The 16,057-nt window shown below is 40.1% G+C and overlaps 1 protein-coding gene across 2 annotated transcripts in view; it reads left to right on the top strand.

Moving 5' to 3' along the window:
• RAD51B (RAD51 paralog B) overlaps positions 1-16,057 on the top strand; it is a 781,261-nt gene that overhangs the window by 706,132 nt on the left and 59,072 nt on the right. For both annotated transcript variants that reach the window (XM_037832462.1, XM_037832463.1), the window contains one exon: positions 6,822-6,925. In XM_037832462.1, coding sequence (XP_037688390.1) covers positions 6,822-6,925 — 104 coding nt within the window. The remainder of the gene's footprint in view (positions 1-6,821; positions 6,926-16,057) is intronic.

The following is a 16,057-nucleotide window of genomic DNA, read 5'->3' as shown; positions in this document are numbered from 1 at the left end:
AGCAATTTAAAGATAGTATGTAGAATAGAGCATTCTCAAACTTTCTGGAAAAAGTGAGATCTAGAATGAGGAACTAATTTCTTTTCATCAAAATACCATAGATTCAAAGTTTTTAGAACAGGAAGGAACTTTTGAGATCATATTAACAAGGCCTTCTTGTCACCAATGAGGAAACCAAGGCTCAGAAAGGTGAAGTAATTGTTTTTTCAACTGGTTATTACCGAGGCCTGCTCTGATGTTCTTTGTTACACCACTCTCCTTCTCCCACCTGGTCTCATTAAAAGCCCACAACTGAGTGAGAAATAGAATTCCAAGTCCCACCTTCCAGCCAGCAGCTGACCATATGCTATCATGCATTATATAGAACATGCTTCAGGATGTGAGGACAAGAGAAAATAAAGGTCGTGAGAATGTCAGTTCCAATGATAACATCCCATCTCCTTTCATGGATTTATTTCAGTCCTGAAAATATTTTGTAGATATTTTTATTCAGTTTTTTTTTTCTTAATTTCTTCTTTCTATTCTCAATAAGTTGCCTTTCACCTGAAGGGATGGGGGAACAAAATGTCCAGTCCTTCTAGGCCATTAATTTTTCCTTCCCCTATGCTCCTACTCTGGAAGTCACTGCTTTGTTTTCACTTTTGTTTTTTAACATGGAAAAGTCTATTCTTTTAAAGTTGACTCTTGGTACAGGGCAAACAAGTTTCTGTTATGTGGTGGAGATTCAGTTTGACCTCCCAGAAATGCTTAGCATGAAGTCATAAATTGAAAAGTTTTCAGAGCAGGAGCTTTCTCATTAAAGGCTCCCTAACAGGCCCCTTCTAAATACTGACACGGGTTGGTACCAGAGGCCCATTACCTTTTGGGAATCAAGGCTACATAGCAGCCTGGTTATCCTCTGCCTGTCTTATTGCCCAAGGGCTACACCCTGTGTCTACAGAGCAGGGAGAAAGCCCTTTGCCTTGTAAGAAATTTGTCTTCATAACCAACTCCCACTCTGAAGGAGTGTGGAATTGGATCCAAAAGATAGTAGTCATGAAAGATATTACAGAATCACAAACCCTGTTGTTTTAACCACTTCATTACTGAGCCTTGCCTCATCATTAGCAGAATAAAAATTCAGAAGATGATGTCTAGATTTCCTTTCTGCCTAGAATTTCATCTTCAGTGTTTGATCATCCTTGTTTCTGTCATTTGTACTTATTAAGTATCTTCATCTAAGGGTCACCCAGAACCTTTGTTTGCTAGGAAGCAAGAATTATTATTCACATTTTACTGATGAGTAAGTAATCACAGAAAGAAAACATGATTTGACTTACCTAAAAAGTTTCTGAGAGAGCAGGTAATGAATGTTCCCCTAGTTTTTTTTAGAGAGACCTGACTTCAATGTAAATAAATTGGATTTGCCATGTGTAGTTTACCCAGATACTTCTACAGGCCCAATCCTGTGATAATGAAAGATTCCCAGATAATGAAAATATTCTCAAAGCTCAGGTCATTCATTTAATATTAACTTGTATTAGAATTAACCAAATTCCAGTACAATGAAGTCATACTTCCTTGGCAGATCTAAGTATCAAGGTCATCAAAAAGGAGGGAGAGGGAGAGAGTGCCCCAATTTTTAGAACTTCCGCTTGAAATAAGCATAGCAAAGATTCACTTATCTACTTCCTGACTAATTAGGTCATTGGGCAGGAAGTCACCTTTTCTGAAAAGCCAGTAAGCAGTTCTTCCTACCTTAAATTTCCCATAAACAGTGTCAATGATCATTTAAATCAGCCTGTCGTAAGAATGCTTCTAAGTCAAAAGGCAGGAGACCACTGAGTTTTCTAGTTGAAAATAGTTACAAGTTATAGTAACAAACAGCTTTCCCCTCCCTTTTTCCCAGTTCTCTCTCAAGAGATCCCACCACCCATAACCACCATTCAATTGCTTTTATGTATTTGCAGCCGTACTAAGTGAAATGACTTTGCAATCCTAACCAGGTTTTTAAGCCTTTCACCAGGGAGGGTCAGTTCCAGGCCACCTGATTTGTGTGAATCCAACTGCTGGACTGGTTGAGCAAGGTTAAGTAACTTGCCAAGCCAGGGCATGCATTGTCTTTCTGGAAACCCCTTGCCTGGGGTTATCACTGTACATGAGAACAGAGGAAGCCGAGTGTGGAGCCTAAGTGACATGCAGAGTTCAGATGTGTGGGAAGATGCTCACAACACACCTCCATCACTGTCTTCCCAGATATGAGCCTTTCAGCTTCTCAGGCCTTTCCTAAGGGGCCCCTCTGAGCTGGCAAAATAGCAAGTTATGTGATTTCAGAGACTTGATGAACCGGCGGAAGGGAACTGGAATAGTGGTTAATACTCAGTCTGGCTGGTTTCGAACCTTGATTCTGTTATTAACCAACTATATTGCTTTCGAAAGTTGTTCAATCTCTCAGAGCCTCAGTCAGTCAAGAGGGGTGATATTATTATCTACCTCATAGAGGATCAAAAAAGTTGTAACTTAGATTTTAAGCTCAAACAAGATGTAAGCCCTCCCTATATAAAGGGCTTGCATAGGGCTTAGCATTAGCACTTTTAAAATATTGTCTTTTATTATCAACTTTCAAGGCCTTGGCTGTTATTGCTCTTATGGTAGTTTAATGTTTGTAAGCACTCCTGAAAATGTGTCTCTCAAACTTGCTCACTCAGGGTTTCCATTGGAAATTTCCTCAGTCATTTGTACTTATGCCTCTTAGTAAGGGCCTGTGCTTACCTGTCTAGAAAACAACTAAGAATGTGGGGGCTTTTTATGTACTTTTCTCATTGGTTTAGGGACAGGGAGTTCTTTAAGAATAGTCTCTACTGGCCAAATGTGGTTCTGACCTTTGAAAAAATCCTGTCTTCCTCTGGACTTGGGAAGCTCCTATAATTTTTTTACCAGAAAAAAAATTTTTTCGAGCACTTAACTAACTAGAAACTCTTAATTGTTCACATGTGGCTTTTCTTTAGCAAACTTTAAAGCTCATCCTCACTTCATCCTATCAGTTAGCAGGCATCTAAGAATTACCTTCTAGGGTTTGCTTGGAAAATGTAAGCCATTAATCTTAGTTTAAGCAAGATATAATTAAGAATGTAAATCTGCTTCTAAAGCAATTATATGACACAGCTTGAAGTTTAGTAGAAATAACATTAACTATTCATTTAACCAGTATTTACTAAGCATCCACTGTCTCAGACCTTGTGCTGTGACCTTGTGCTAAAATAAATCAGACATGGACAATGCCCTCTTATAAAATATATTAAGGGTAATAAGAAAAGCATGCACTTAATATACCATGGGCTAGAAAACAGCAGTAACCATGAGAGCATGAAATAAAATATTATGGAAGTTTAGAGGAGGAAGATTTATTTCTGTGATAATCAGGGAAGTCATCACATAGGAAGTGACATTGAAAGCAGAGTACAGTTTGGACATGTGGTTGTGGGGGTATTACAGACATGGAGAGGATATGGGGAAGAAGTGATTAAATCAGAACAAAGCTTATATGAAGTGGAGTGGAGGAAGAAGTGTGGAAGGACAGGTTGGACTCCATGAATATCAGTCTTAGGAATGTGGAGCTCTTTGAAGGCACTTGGTAGTCAAGAAAGTTTTGATTAGGCTGGCCTGAGTGGCAGATAGCACCCTTAGATGTGTACTTGGGAAAGATTAACCAGGCAGCAGAAAAGAGGTTGGATTTCAGTAGGGAGAACCTGACAGCAACATGGAACTGGTTAGAAAGCTATAGCAGTCGTCCCCGGATAGAAGCTAATAAAGGTCTGAACTAAGGTTGGTGCGGGAGGAATGGGGGACAGGGAATGGATGTAGGTGAGATTTTACAGTTAAATCAATAGGTCTTCACAATTTATTGGAAGTGAGAAACATGGGAGAAAGGGAAGTAAAAAAAAAGTGGTACTGATCAAACTAGATTAACTGAGAGGTCAAAGAAAGGGACAAAGAAGAGTGAGTTTGAAATGAGCTTGATTTGAAGTTACTGAATTTATGGTGCCAAAATTCATGATGTCAGAATCACAATACTTGTGTTTGAAAATGGAGAACAGGCACTGAGGCAAGTTGGAAGTTGAGACACAGGCTCAGAAATCATGGGGGTGTCATCCACATGGGGGTGTCATTCTCGTCAACAGTGAGGCTGTGCCATATGGAGCAGACATTGCTGGGTAGGGAATGAGTCATATATGGCTCATAAGCATGTTTACCTGTGTGTTTTTAAAAATTAAGCCAACATTTTAAAATCAGGAGATTGTTCTTAAAATACTGATTTCTGGCTTCTCTTTAAAATCAGAAAGATCTGGTTAACTCAGAACTCACGTTACCACATGGCAACAACAGCTGGAGCTAAACAGGGGCTGCCCCTTGAGACTGCAGATGAATTCTCTAATTCACCACAGTCTCCTCTACTCCCCATCATCTCCTAACCTTTAAGATTAAAAGTCAGTTTTAAATCTATAGAGACAGAAAGTAGATTAGTAGTTGCTGAGGCCTGAAAAGGGGGGATGGGATTCGGGGGCTGACAGCCAAAGAGTACAGGGTTTCTTTTGGGGGTGATGAAAATATTCTAAAATTAATTCTGGTGATGGTTGAGCAACTCTGTAAATATACTCTAAATGGTGAAGTGTATGGTATGTGAATTATCTCAAAGCTGATAAACACATACACACACACAAGAAAAGTCAGTTGCTATTTCTCTTGCAATATTGTTTTTCTTACAGCAGAAAATATTTCTCTGTAAATGTATCTCTATCAAAAAGGGGAAAATGAGAGCATGTATTTTAAGAAAAATGGAAGCGAGTAAATCTCTGTGGTAGTAAAGAATTTCTACCTGTTAATATGCAAATACCTGGCCTCTTTATTAACTTACGTTATCTTCCTAGCCACTGAAGGCATTGGGTATAAACAAAAAATCTGGTCACGGGCAACTCCCTGAGGTCCATCCAGAGCTAAGCAAAGAAGAGAAAGGCGTGATCAACATGGTAAAAGGAGAAGCAGAAGAGGCTGATATCCTGAATGCATGGGAAGGAAAGCTTTATCAAATGCTGACAAGAGGTCAAGGAGAGAGAACATCCAGTGAGGGCGCTTAGAGAGATGAAGGCAGTGAGAGAAGCAGAGGCCGACGACAAGGTGCCCAGCCAGAAGGCATTGTTCAGGAGTTAGTATTTTATCCTCAGGCATAGAGGAATAGTGAAGGATTTTAAGGAAGGGAGAGATGTGATCAGATTGGCACAGTCTAGATTATTTATTTTCACACTAATTTGTATACGTTTTGAATTGTGTGCACAATGAACCAAGGGTTCCCCAGATTTTATTCTTCCTACACTAAATTCTCCTCCAATCTGAAATATCCAGGGTTGTTGAGGCCCCAGTTGTTAATTTCTACTAAATTCATTCCCATGCCTGCTTGAACTAGGGAGAATATATGGTTGGTGTTCTCTAACCCAGGCATTCTCAACCTCGACACTATTGACATGTGGGGCCAGATAATTCTTCATTGTGGGGATTGTCCTTGCACTGTAGGATGTTCAGCAGCCTCACTGGCATCTACCCACTAGATGCCAGTAGCACTGCCCGGCTAAACATGGCCAACAAAATCACCTCCAGCTGAGAACCCCTGAACCACATTGATTGTTAGTTGTAGCATTTGGGCCCAGGAGCTTAAGGCCATTTGAAAGTGTCAGCACACCCTGAAAGGTGTCTAGCCTGGAAATAGGACTAGTTTTTACTGTTAGCCACCATTAACAACTAACAGGGGAAAAGCAGATGATGCAATGAGTAGGCAATAAATGAGAAACACAAGTGCTCATTTTGTTTTAGCTAATTCAGTATTCTTCAACCTCTGTACCATGGTCTCCTCATCAAAAAGAGATGGCATCTTGAGATACCCAACTGTGGCCCTCTAAGGCCTGGATTCTTTAGGGGCACAGGAGTTTGGAGGAGACCTCAGGCTGTGCTGGTTATGATAGGGAAGGTTGGCCTCTAAGTGATGAGACGTTCAGCCTGCCTCTAAGAAGGAAGAAGAGGAGGAGAGTAGGAGTCTTTTCTTCTGGTGATGTCAGGTAGGATCAGTGAAGCTCTGGAGATGTGAGGTACTAGCTGAAATGCAGCTTAGAGTGGACTAGGAACTCAGATAAAGTTCTAGAACTCAGATAAATCCTCTCCCTTATAAGAAAATTTTAGAAGGTAAAAGAATGTTTCTCCTGTAATAAGGATGTCTAAGACAGATTAGATATGAGATGATGAAATCTTTTAGATTCTTCTTCTGTGTGTGTGTGTGTGTGTGTGTGTGTGTGTGTGTGTGTGTGCGCGTGCAGAGCATAGAGGAACAAAGGAATTTTATATGCATATGCCACCATTTCTATATTGAGAAGGAAAAGTAAGTTAATACTCTTAACAAGTTAAAGAAATCTTATAACTCTATTCAACTAAGACAGTTTCATAACCGGCTCTTATTCTGTGAGGTAACATTATGCCTTTTAGTCATGGATATGGAGTGGTTTGGTTTACTATTAGCAATGGCTCCAAGCTGCTTTGCAATGCAATCTCTTGTCAATATATAACTCCTTTATCTTTTAGCCAAGTGGTGGTCACTTTCACTGAGGCTGAAGGAGACTTGTGATTTTTATTTTTAGTCTCATATTCCTTAAACCCTCTCCTTCTTTAATTCATCAACTTTTGTGATATTGAACTGAGCCCTGGAGTGCTGAGCAATGAATAATGACTGGACTCTGTCTATGTGAAATGCTATCACAAGAAAAGGCATTCATAAACAGTTTTGCCCTGTTTCATTTCAGGCGCTTCTGGATCCAGCTGTGTGACAGCTGCACTAGGAAACACCTGGAGTCACAGTGTGACTACCCGGCTGATTCTCCAGTACCTTGATTCAGAGAGAAGACAGGTGAGTTCTTTGACTGGGAAACTGTCAAGGTCAGAGAAGTATATTCCACAATCTTAGTGTTCATCTTCTGAATGAAAGTGTTGGCCACATTGTCTATTCCTGGGCCAGCACTGGCTGGGGGTGTATAAAGAAACCACTATTCCTTCCAGCCCCAGCAGTCATTAAAATAGAGTGGGAAAACAAGTCATACACAGGGGAAAATTATAAGAACAGATCCCAGAAAGTTAGCGTTCCTCATGATATTTGCCAATAACTTTTAAGTGGCCAAGGTCCACCCTCTAGGGATCTCACATCCTCCATCTCTAAAGAACGAACAATCATTTTACTTAGATGACATTTCTGAGGACTAAATAATTTGTTTGTGAATTAAATAGTGGTGGTACTTTTTCTTGAGGTTGATGTGCTTTGAAAATCGTAGGCCAGACAGATCCTGCCAAGTGAATAAACTATTCCCCAGATATTAGGTACTTTTGCATTAACTCCTAAGCCAGTAGCAAAATTCCTAAATGATACCAGGGAGATCTCCAAAAGGATGATGGCTTGCTCATAGATCTCGATTTATGGTTTCTATCTTGGTCTTTCAAGTACAAATTCTCCCCTTCCAACCCAGACAGGTTACATTCTACCTCTTTCTTAATCTTCTGTTCTCACTCCAAAGAAGGAGATATCACAGTCTAACCCCTTTGCTAAAACATTTCGTAATCAGGAAATTTATTTTTCTAATATCTAACCTCAACTTGATCCTGCTGTTTGGACCAGGTTCCATCACATCTCTCCTGAAAGCAGGAGGATGAAGAAGACTGGGTTGTAATGGTGATTTGTTGGATGCGCAGAATTCAGGACTAACATTTGCCCACCTTGCTAAATATGTAAGTAGTCCAGGTCATTAATCAAAGAGGCATGAAGTATCATGCTGGTGGTCCTTTTTGGAGGAGGTGGCAGGGAGAAGGAGTTATTGCCTGCATTACCTGCATTAGATAAGTTGGCTCTTTTTCAAGATGTCAGAAACCATCAAAAAGAAACATGACTCTTTGCCTGTTCCAGACATAACTTTCCAAGTGCTCTTAGTTACAGACCAGAGGCTGCTTCTTGGTTTGCTTGGAACTGTGTAAATAACATTCCAGCTTGCTGATTGAGTTGGCTATGTTCTGAGAAGATGGAGCTGCTTGTTTTCATTTAGAGAAACATTCTTGAGTTTTCAGGCCCTGGCATGCTCATTACCTCAGTGATGCCTTTTCGCTAATGATTTACTTGTTCTTGGTTCTAAATCCATCACTTCTCTTTTCAGTGGAACATATCCAAAAATATTCCTGGAGAACCTAATGACCTTTGTTTTGTACCCTAGGTATCAAATCATGTTAAATAAATACTGTTTGCAGCCATCAGGGATAATATGAAAGATTGTCAAGTACTGCTACCTAAACTCTATTTGAGGAAGCAAAATTCCTTGTGAATCAATGTTGATTCATTCATTTTCATATATCCATAACCCTACTCCTTGAAACCTTATGGTGCATTTCTGTTTTAGATTTTAGATGGCATTCTTACCCTAATACACTGATTTTGTGATTCCGTCTATTATGTATGGTATCATGGATTCAAGGCTCCCAGATTCTGGTTTTATTAATCCTAGTTAGAATTTATTAGTAAATGAAGTTAAAGACACATTTTTCTTTTTCTTTTGTTTTAATACATTAACCAGTCAATCCCATTTTGTCATCATTTGCTAATAGGACAAATGCTTTGTATCTTCTTTGATGACTGGAGGGTTTTGGTAGCTCTTGGCTTTTAAGGTCAAATGCTGACCACTGGTCATGAGAAGAGTCATGAGCAAAGCATGAATGGGTCAGTGACAGGCCATCAACTCATATCCTTCCTGTTAGTGGTCAGTGGTATTATCTTAGTCTACAAAGGCCAACTTGTTACTATCATTACTACTCAATCAAGGGTAGAGTTAAATGTCTTTGAATCATATTTTCAAACAATAATTAGAAATTAAAGTAAAATATGACCACTGTTAAAATGCCAACCCAGGAAAAGAACCTACCTTTAAGCTATAGAAATGTTACATACCTCTTGGGGCCAATTATCAAATTTGTGGCCTAATGACTAGGATGAAGTTTGATATAGAAAACATGTCTCTATCTGATGACTTTATCTTGCTTTAGCAGACAGAGGGTGTGTTTAGGGATTCACTGAGCCTTTCCTGTAGTTAAGACTTCATGCCAAAGTATAAAAGCCGTATGAAAGCCTGTGAAGATAAGCTTTTCTGGGGTATGTGCTAAAGCAGTACTTTAGAGCTGCCCTTGAAGGTGATTGCACCAAATAATACTTCCTTTTAACACTACTTAGTAGGAAGACATATACTTCCTTTTAACACTACTTAGTAGGAAGACGTACCTGGATCATGCTACACAGACCTCTGGACCACAAGCCCCTTGGAGAAGATACCAAGTATAACTTTTTTTTTTCCTCACCTTAATCCACTACACCAAGGGATAAAGGTTATGACTGAGGATTAAGTTTTATCCCGTTTCTATGACATTGAGTTCTACACCAGGACTCTTGAGGGTGAGGCTTAGCCTGAGATCACAGGGCTGGAAGGGGGTCAGGTCAAGCTGGAGAGATCGGCAAGCCGATTAACCCAGGAATTGAATTGTGTAGTCAAGGTGGGGTGTGGAGTGCTCCCTAGCTGATTATTTTCTTTACACCCTGGAAACTTGTAAAATTATATAACTAAGAAAGAAATCTCCTTATCAGGGCACAAGCCAAGTTAATTCCCTTGTTTATGCTGCTTCAGTGTTTGCAGAAACCCTCTTAAGAAGCTGGGACACATTTTCTTTTGGACTAACTTAGCTTTTTCCATTTGACTCTTCTTTTATTTACCCTTTTCCCACTCTGCTTCAATCCTGCCCCACCCTTTTTGCAACATTTTAAAACTTACCAAAGACATGTCCTTGGAGTAGAATTAAAATGGCCTCTACTCACTTTTTTGTTTTTTATTTTTTAAATCAACAAAAATATGTTGTAGCCCACCATGTCCTTAACTTGGGGAAACAAAGAGGTAGAAGACTCAGTTCCTACCCTCAAGGTTCTTCATAGAAGATGATATATTCACTCATGAATAATCGAAGTACACTGGAGAAGATTAACAGCAAACTAGTACTGAGGTACTGCCATAAGGCAGTGTTTGATGTATCTAATGAGCAATTCGATGAACAGTGATTGTTTTGAATCCAAAGGAAGGTAAAATCATTAGAGGCAATATTAAGTCTTTTCAGGAGAAGGTGGGACCTGAGTCTCTCTTTAAATCGGTAGTTCCCAAACCTGGCTGCACTTTAGGCTGACCACAGAAGCATTTATGAAATGCCAATGCCATGTCCCCACCCCAGACCAATGAAATAAAAATCTCTGCTGGTGGGGGCCAGGTGTTGGTGTTTATTTGACTTTATTTGTAAAGTTCCCCTAATGTGCAGCCAAGGTTGAGAACCCCCACCTTAAATAATAGATAAAACTAGGTTAGCCAGAAAGAAAAGGGAGGATGTTGGAGGTGGGGAGTGAAGAGCAAAAGAAGAAAAACAGGAGGGCATGTCATATGTTCAGAAGGCACAGATTTGTTTTTGCTTTGTAACAAGAGCAGAGGGGTTTGTTACTCATTCAGTTGACAAACATGTATTTAATCATCTAGTCTCTGCTAGGTACTGTACAAGATGCTAGAAAGCCAAAAGGTGAGTAAGAGATGGTTGGTGGCCCCTGGTTGTTCATCATCTACTTGGGAAGATAGATAAACATATAAATAGTATGTGCTATGAGCATGTCATGAATCAAGTAAGCATGGAGGAGACCACGGGGTAGCTGCCTCTGCCTCTTACGAGAGCAGAGAAGACTCACAGAGGGCATCATCCTTGAACTTGGCCTCAAAAGATGAGTAGCAGTCTTCTAGGAAGAGAATAACAGAGGGACACCACTTTAGGCCTAGAGAATAGTGTATACAAAGGCACCAAGTGATTACACTGAATGATGTGCTGAGGAAATAGTTCAAGATAATCGGAGTGTGATGTGTGTAGGAGAGAGTGGCAGAAAAGGAGCCTGGAGAAACGGGCTGGGCAAGGTTGCGAAGGGCCTTAGAAGTGGAGGAAAGTCAACTGGATGTCCTCCCAGGTGCTCTGGATTCTGACCAACCTGGGCTTGAATCTCCACTGCACCATTTATTAGCTAAGTGATTTGCAAACACAATTAAAACCCATTCGGGAGGCGGGGCAAGATGGCAGACTGGTGAGCTGTATGTTTTAGTTACTCCTCCAGGAAAGTAGGTAGAAAGCCAGGAACTGCGTGGACTGGACACCACAGAGCAATCTGACTTTGGGCATACTTCATACAACACTCATGAAAACGTGGATCTGCTGAGATCAGCGAAATCTGTAAGTTTTTGCGGCCAGGGGACCCGCGCCCCTCCCTGCCAGGGTCAGTCCCATGGAGGAGGGGCTGTCAGCTCCGGGAAGGAGAAGGGAGAACTGCAGTGGCAGCCCTTATCGGAAACTTATTCTACTGATCCAAACTCCAACCATAGATAGACTGAGACCAGACACCAGAGAATCTGAGAGCAGCCAGCCCAGCAGAGAGGAGACAGGCATAGAGAAAAAAAACAACACAAAAAACTCCAAAATAAAAGCGGAGGATTTTTGGAGTTCTGGTGAACATAGAAAGGGGAAGGGCAGAGCTCAAGCCCAAGCTCAGGCCCTGAGGCGCATATGCAAATCCCGAAGAAAAGCTGATCTTTCTGCCCTGTGGACCTTTCCTTAATGGCCCTGGTTGCTTTGTCTCTTAGCATTTCAATAACCCATTAGATTTCTGAGGAGGGCCTTTTTTTTTTTTTTTTTTTTTTTTAATCCTTTTTTCTTTTTCTAAAACAATTACTCTAAGAAGCCCAATACAGAAAGCTTCAAAGACTTGCAATTTGGGCAGGTCAAGTCAAGAGCAGAACTAAGAGAGCTCTGAGACAAAACGCAATAATCCAGTGGCTGGGAAAATTCACTAAACACCACAACTTCCCAAGGAAAGGGGGGTGTCCGCTCACAGCCATCATCCTGGTGGACAGGAAACACTCCTGCCCATCGCCAGCCCCGTAACCCAGAGCTGCCCCAGACAACCCAGTGTGGCAGAAGTGCTTCAGATAACAGGCACACACCACAAAACTGGGCGTGGACGTTAGCCTTCCCTGCAACCTCAGCTGATTGACCCAGAGTTGGGAAGGTAGAGCAGTGTGAATTAACAAAGCCCCATTCAGCCATCATTTCAGCAGACTGGGAGCCTCCCTACACAGCCCAGCAGCCCAGAACTGCCCTGGGAGGACGGCACTCACCTGTGACATAGCACAGTCATCCCTCAACAGAGGACCCGGGGTGCACGGCCTGGAAGAGGGGCCCACTTGCAAGTCTCAGGAGCCATACACCAATACCAAGGACTTGTGGGTCAGTGGCAGAGACAAACTGTGGCAGGACTGAACTGAAGGATTAGACTATTGCAGCAGCTTTAAAACTCTAGGATCACCAGGGAGATTTGATTGTTAGAGCCACCCCCCATCCCTGACTCCCCAGAAACACGCCCCATATACAGGGCAGGCAACACCAACTACACACGCAAGCTTGGTACACCAATTGGACCCCACAAGACTCACTCCCCCACTCACCAAAAAGGCTAAACGGGAGAACTGGCTTGTGGAGAACAGGTGGCTCGTGGAGGCCATCTGCTGGTTAGTTAGAGAAAGTGTACTCCACGAAGCTGTAGATCTGATAAATCAGAGATAAGGACTTCAATTGCTCTACACATCCTAAAAGAACCCTATCAAGTTCAGCAAATGCCACGAGGCCAAAAACAACAGAAAATTATAAAGCATATGAAAAAACCAGATGATATGGATAACCCAAGCCCAAGCACCCAAATCAAAAGATCAGAAGAGACACAGCACCTAGAGCAGCTACTCAAAGAACTAAAGATGAACAATGAGACCCTAGTACGGGAGACAAAGGAAATCAAGAAGACCCTAGAAGAGCATAAAGAAGACATTGCAAGACTAAATAAAAAAATGGATGATCTTATGGAAATTAAAGAAACTGTTGACCAAATTAAAAAGATTCTGGACACTCATAGTACAAGACTAGAGGAAGTTGAACAACGAATCAGTGACCTGGAAGAAGACAGAATGGAAAATGAAAGCATAAAAGAAAGAATGGGGAAAAAAATTGAAAAAATCGAAATGGACCTCAGGGATATGATAGATAATATGAAACGTCCAAATATAAGACTCATTGGTGTCCCAGAAGGGGAAGAAAAGGGTAAAGGTCTAGGAAGAGTATTCAAAGAAATTGTTGGGGAAAACTTCCCAAATCTTATAAACAACATAAATACACAAATCATAAATGCTCAGCGAACTCCAAATAGAATAAATCCAAATAAACCCACTCCGAGACATATACTGATCACACTGTCAAACACAGAAGAGAAGGAGCAAGTTCTGAAAGCAGCAAGAGAAAAGCAATTCACCACATACAAAGGAAACAGCATAAGACTAAGTAGTGACTACTCAGCAGCCACCATGGAGGCGAGAAGGCAGTGGCACGATATATTTAAAATTCTGAGTGAGAAAAATTTCCAGCCAAGAATACTTTATCCAGCAAAGCTCTCCTTCAAATTTGAGGGAGACCTTAAATTTTTCACAGACAAACAAATGCTGAGAGAATTTGCTAACAAGAGACCTGCCCTACTGGAGATACTCAAGGGAGCCCTACAGACAGAGAAACAAAGAAAGGACAGAGAGACTTGGAGAAAGGTTCAGTACTAAAGAGATTCGGTATGGGTACAATAAAGGATATTAATAGACAGAGGGGAAAAATATGACAAACATAAACCAAAGGATAAGATGGCTGATTCAAGAAATGCCTTCACGGTTATAACGTTGAATGTAAATGGATTAAACTCCCCAATTAAAAGATATAGATTCGCAGAATGGATCAAAAAAAATGAACCATCAATATGTTGCATACAAGAGACTCATCTTAGACACAGGGACACAAAGAAACTGAAAGTGAAAGGATGGAAAAAAATATTTCATGCAAGCTACAGCCAAAAGAAAGCAGGTGTAGCAATATTAATCTCAGATAAAATAGACTTTAAATGCAGGGATGTTTTGAGAGACAAAGAAGGCCACTACATACTAATAAAAGGGGCAATTCAGCAAAAAGAAATAACAATCGTAAATGTCTATGCACCCAATCAAGGTGCCACAAAATACATGAGACAAACACTGGCAAAACTAATGGAAGCGATTGATGTTTCCACAATAATTGTGGGAGACTTCAACACATCACTCTCTCCTATAGATAGATCAACCAGACAGAAGACCAATAAGGAAATTGAAAACCTAAAGAATCTGATAAATGAATTAGATTTAACAGACATATACAGGACATTACATCCCAAATCACCAGGATACACATACTTTTCTAGTGCTCACAGAACTTTCTCCAGAATAGATCATATGCTTGGACATAAAACAAGCCTCAATAAATTTAAAAAGATTGAAATTATTCAAAGCACATTTTCTGACCACAATGGAATACAATTAGAAGTCAATAACCATCAGAGACTTAGAAAATTCACAAATACCTGGAGGTTAAACAACACACTGCTAAACAATCAGTGGGTTAAAGAAGAAATAGCAAGAGAAATTGCTAAATATATAGAGACGAATGAAAATGAGAACACAACATACCAAAACCTATGGGATGCAGCAAAAGCAGTGCTAAGGGGGAAATTTATAGCACTAAACGCATATATTAAAAAGGAAGAAAGAGCCAAAATCAAAGAACTAATGGATCAACTGAAGAAGCTAGAAAATGAACAACAAACCAATCCTAAACCAAGTAGAAGAAAAGAAATAACAAGGATTAAAGCAGAAATAAATGACATAGAGAACAAAAAAACAATAGAGAGGATAAATATCACCAAAAGTTGGTTCTTTGAGAAGATCAACAAGATTGACAAGCCCCTAGCTAGACTGACAAAATCAAAAAGAGAGAAGACCCATATAAACAAAATAATGAATGAAAAAGGTGACATAACTGCAGATCCTGAAGAAATTAAAAAAATTATAAGAGGATACTATGAACAACTGTATGGCAACAAACTGGATAATGTAGAGGAAATGGACAATTTCCTGGAAACATATGAACAAACTAGACTGACCAGAGAAGAAATAGAAGACCTCAACCAACCCATCACAAGCAAAGAGATCCAATCAGTCATCAAAAATCTTCCCACAAATAAATGCCCAGGGCCAGATGGCTTCACAGGGGAATTCTACAAGACTTTCCAGAAAGAACTGACACCAATCTTACTCAAACTCTTTCAAAACATTGAAGAAAATGGAACACTACCTAACTCATTTTTTTTTTAAATTCAATTTTATCAAGATACATTCATATACCATACAGTCATCCACAGTGTACAATCAGTTGTTCACAGTACCATTATATAGTTATGCATTCATCACCACAATCAATTTTGAACATTTTCATTACCACACACAAAAACAGACTAAGAATAAAAGTTAAAGTAAAAAAGAACACCCAAATCATCCCATATCCCCTATCCCTCCCTATTATTCATCTACTTTTTGTCCTCGTTTTTCTGTTCATTTGTCCATATGCTGTATAAAGGGAGTGGGAGCCACAGGGTTTTCACAATCACATAATCACACAACCTAACTCATTTTATGAAGCTAACATCAATCTAATACCCAAACCAGGCAAAGATGCTACAAAAAAGGAAAACTACAGGCCAATCTCCCTAATGAATATAGATGCAAAAATCCTCAACAAAATACTTGCAAATCGAATCCAAAGACACATTAAAAAAATCATACACCATGACCAAGTGGGGTTTATTCCAGGCATGCAAGGATGGTTCAACATAAGAAAATCAATCAATGTATTACAACACATTAACAAGTCAAAAGGGAAAAATCAATTGATCATCTCAATAGATGCTGAAAAAGCATTTGACAAAATCCAACATCCCTTTTTGATAAAAACACTTCAAAAGGTAGGAATTGAAGGAAACTTCCTCAACATG

This window comes from Choloepus didactylus, chromosome 4, assembly GCF_015220235.1.
Source record: "Choloepus didactylus isolate mChoDid1 chromosome 4, mChoDid1.pri, whole genome shotgun sequence".
Lineage (NCBI taxonomy): Eukaryota > Metazoa > Chordata > Mammalia > Pilosa > Megalonychidae > Choloepus > Choloepus didactylus.
The sequence above is the reverse complement of the archived record's forward strand: the minus strand, read 5'-3'. Positions and strand labels throughout refer to the sequence as shown.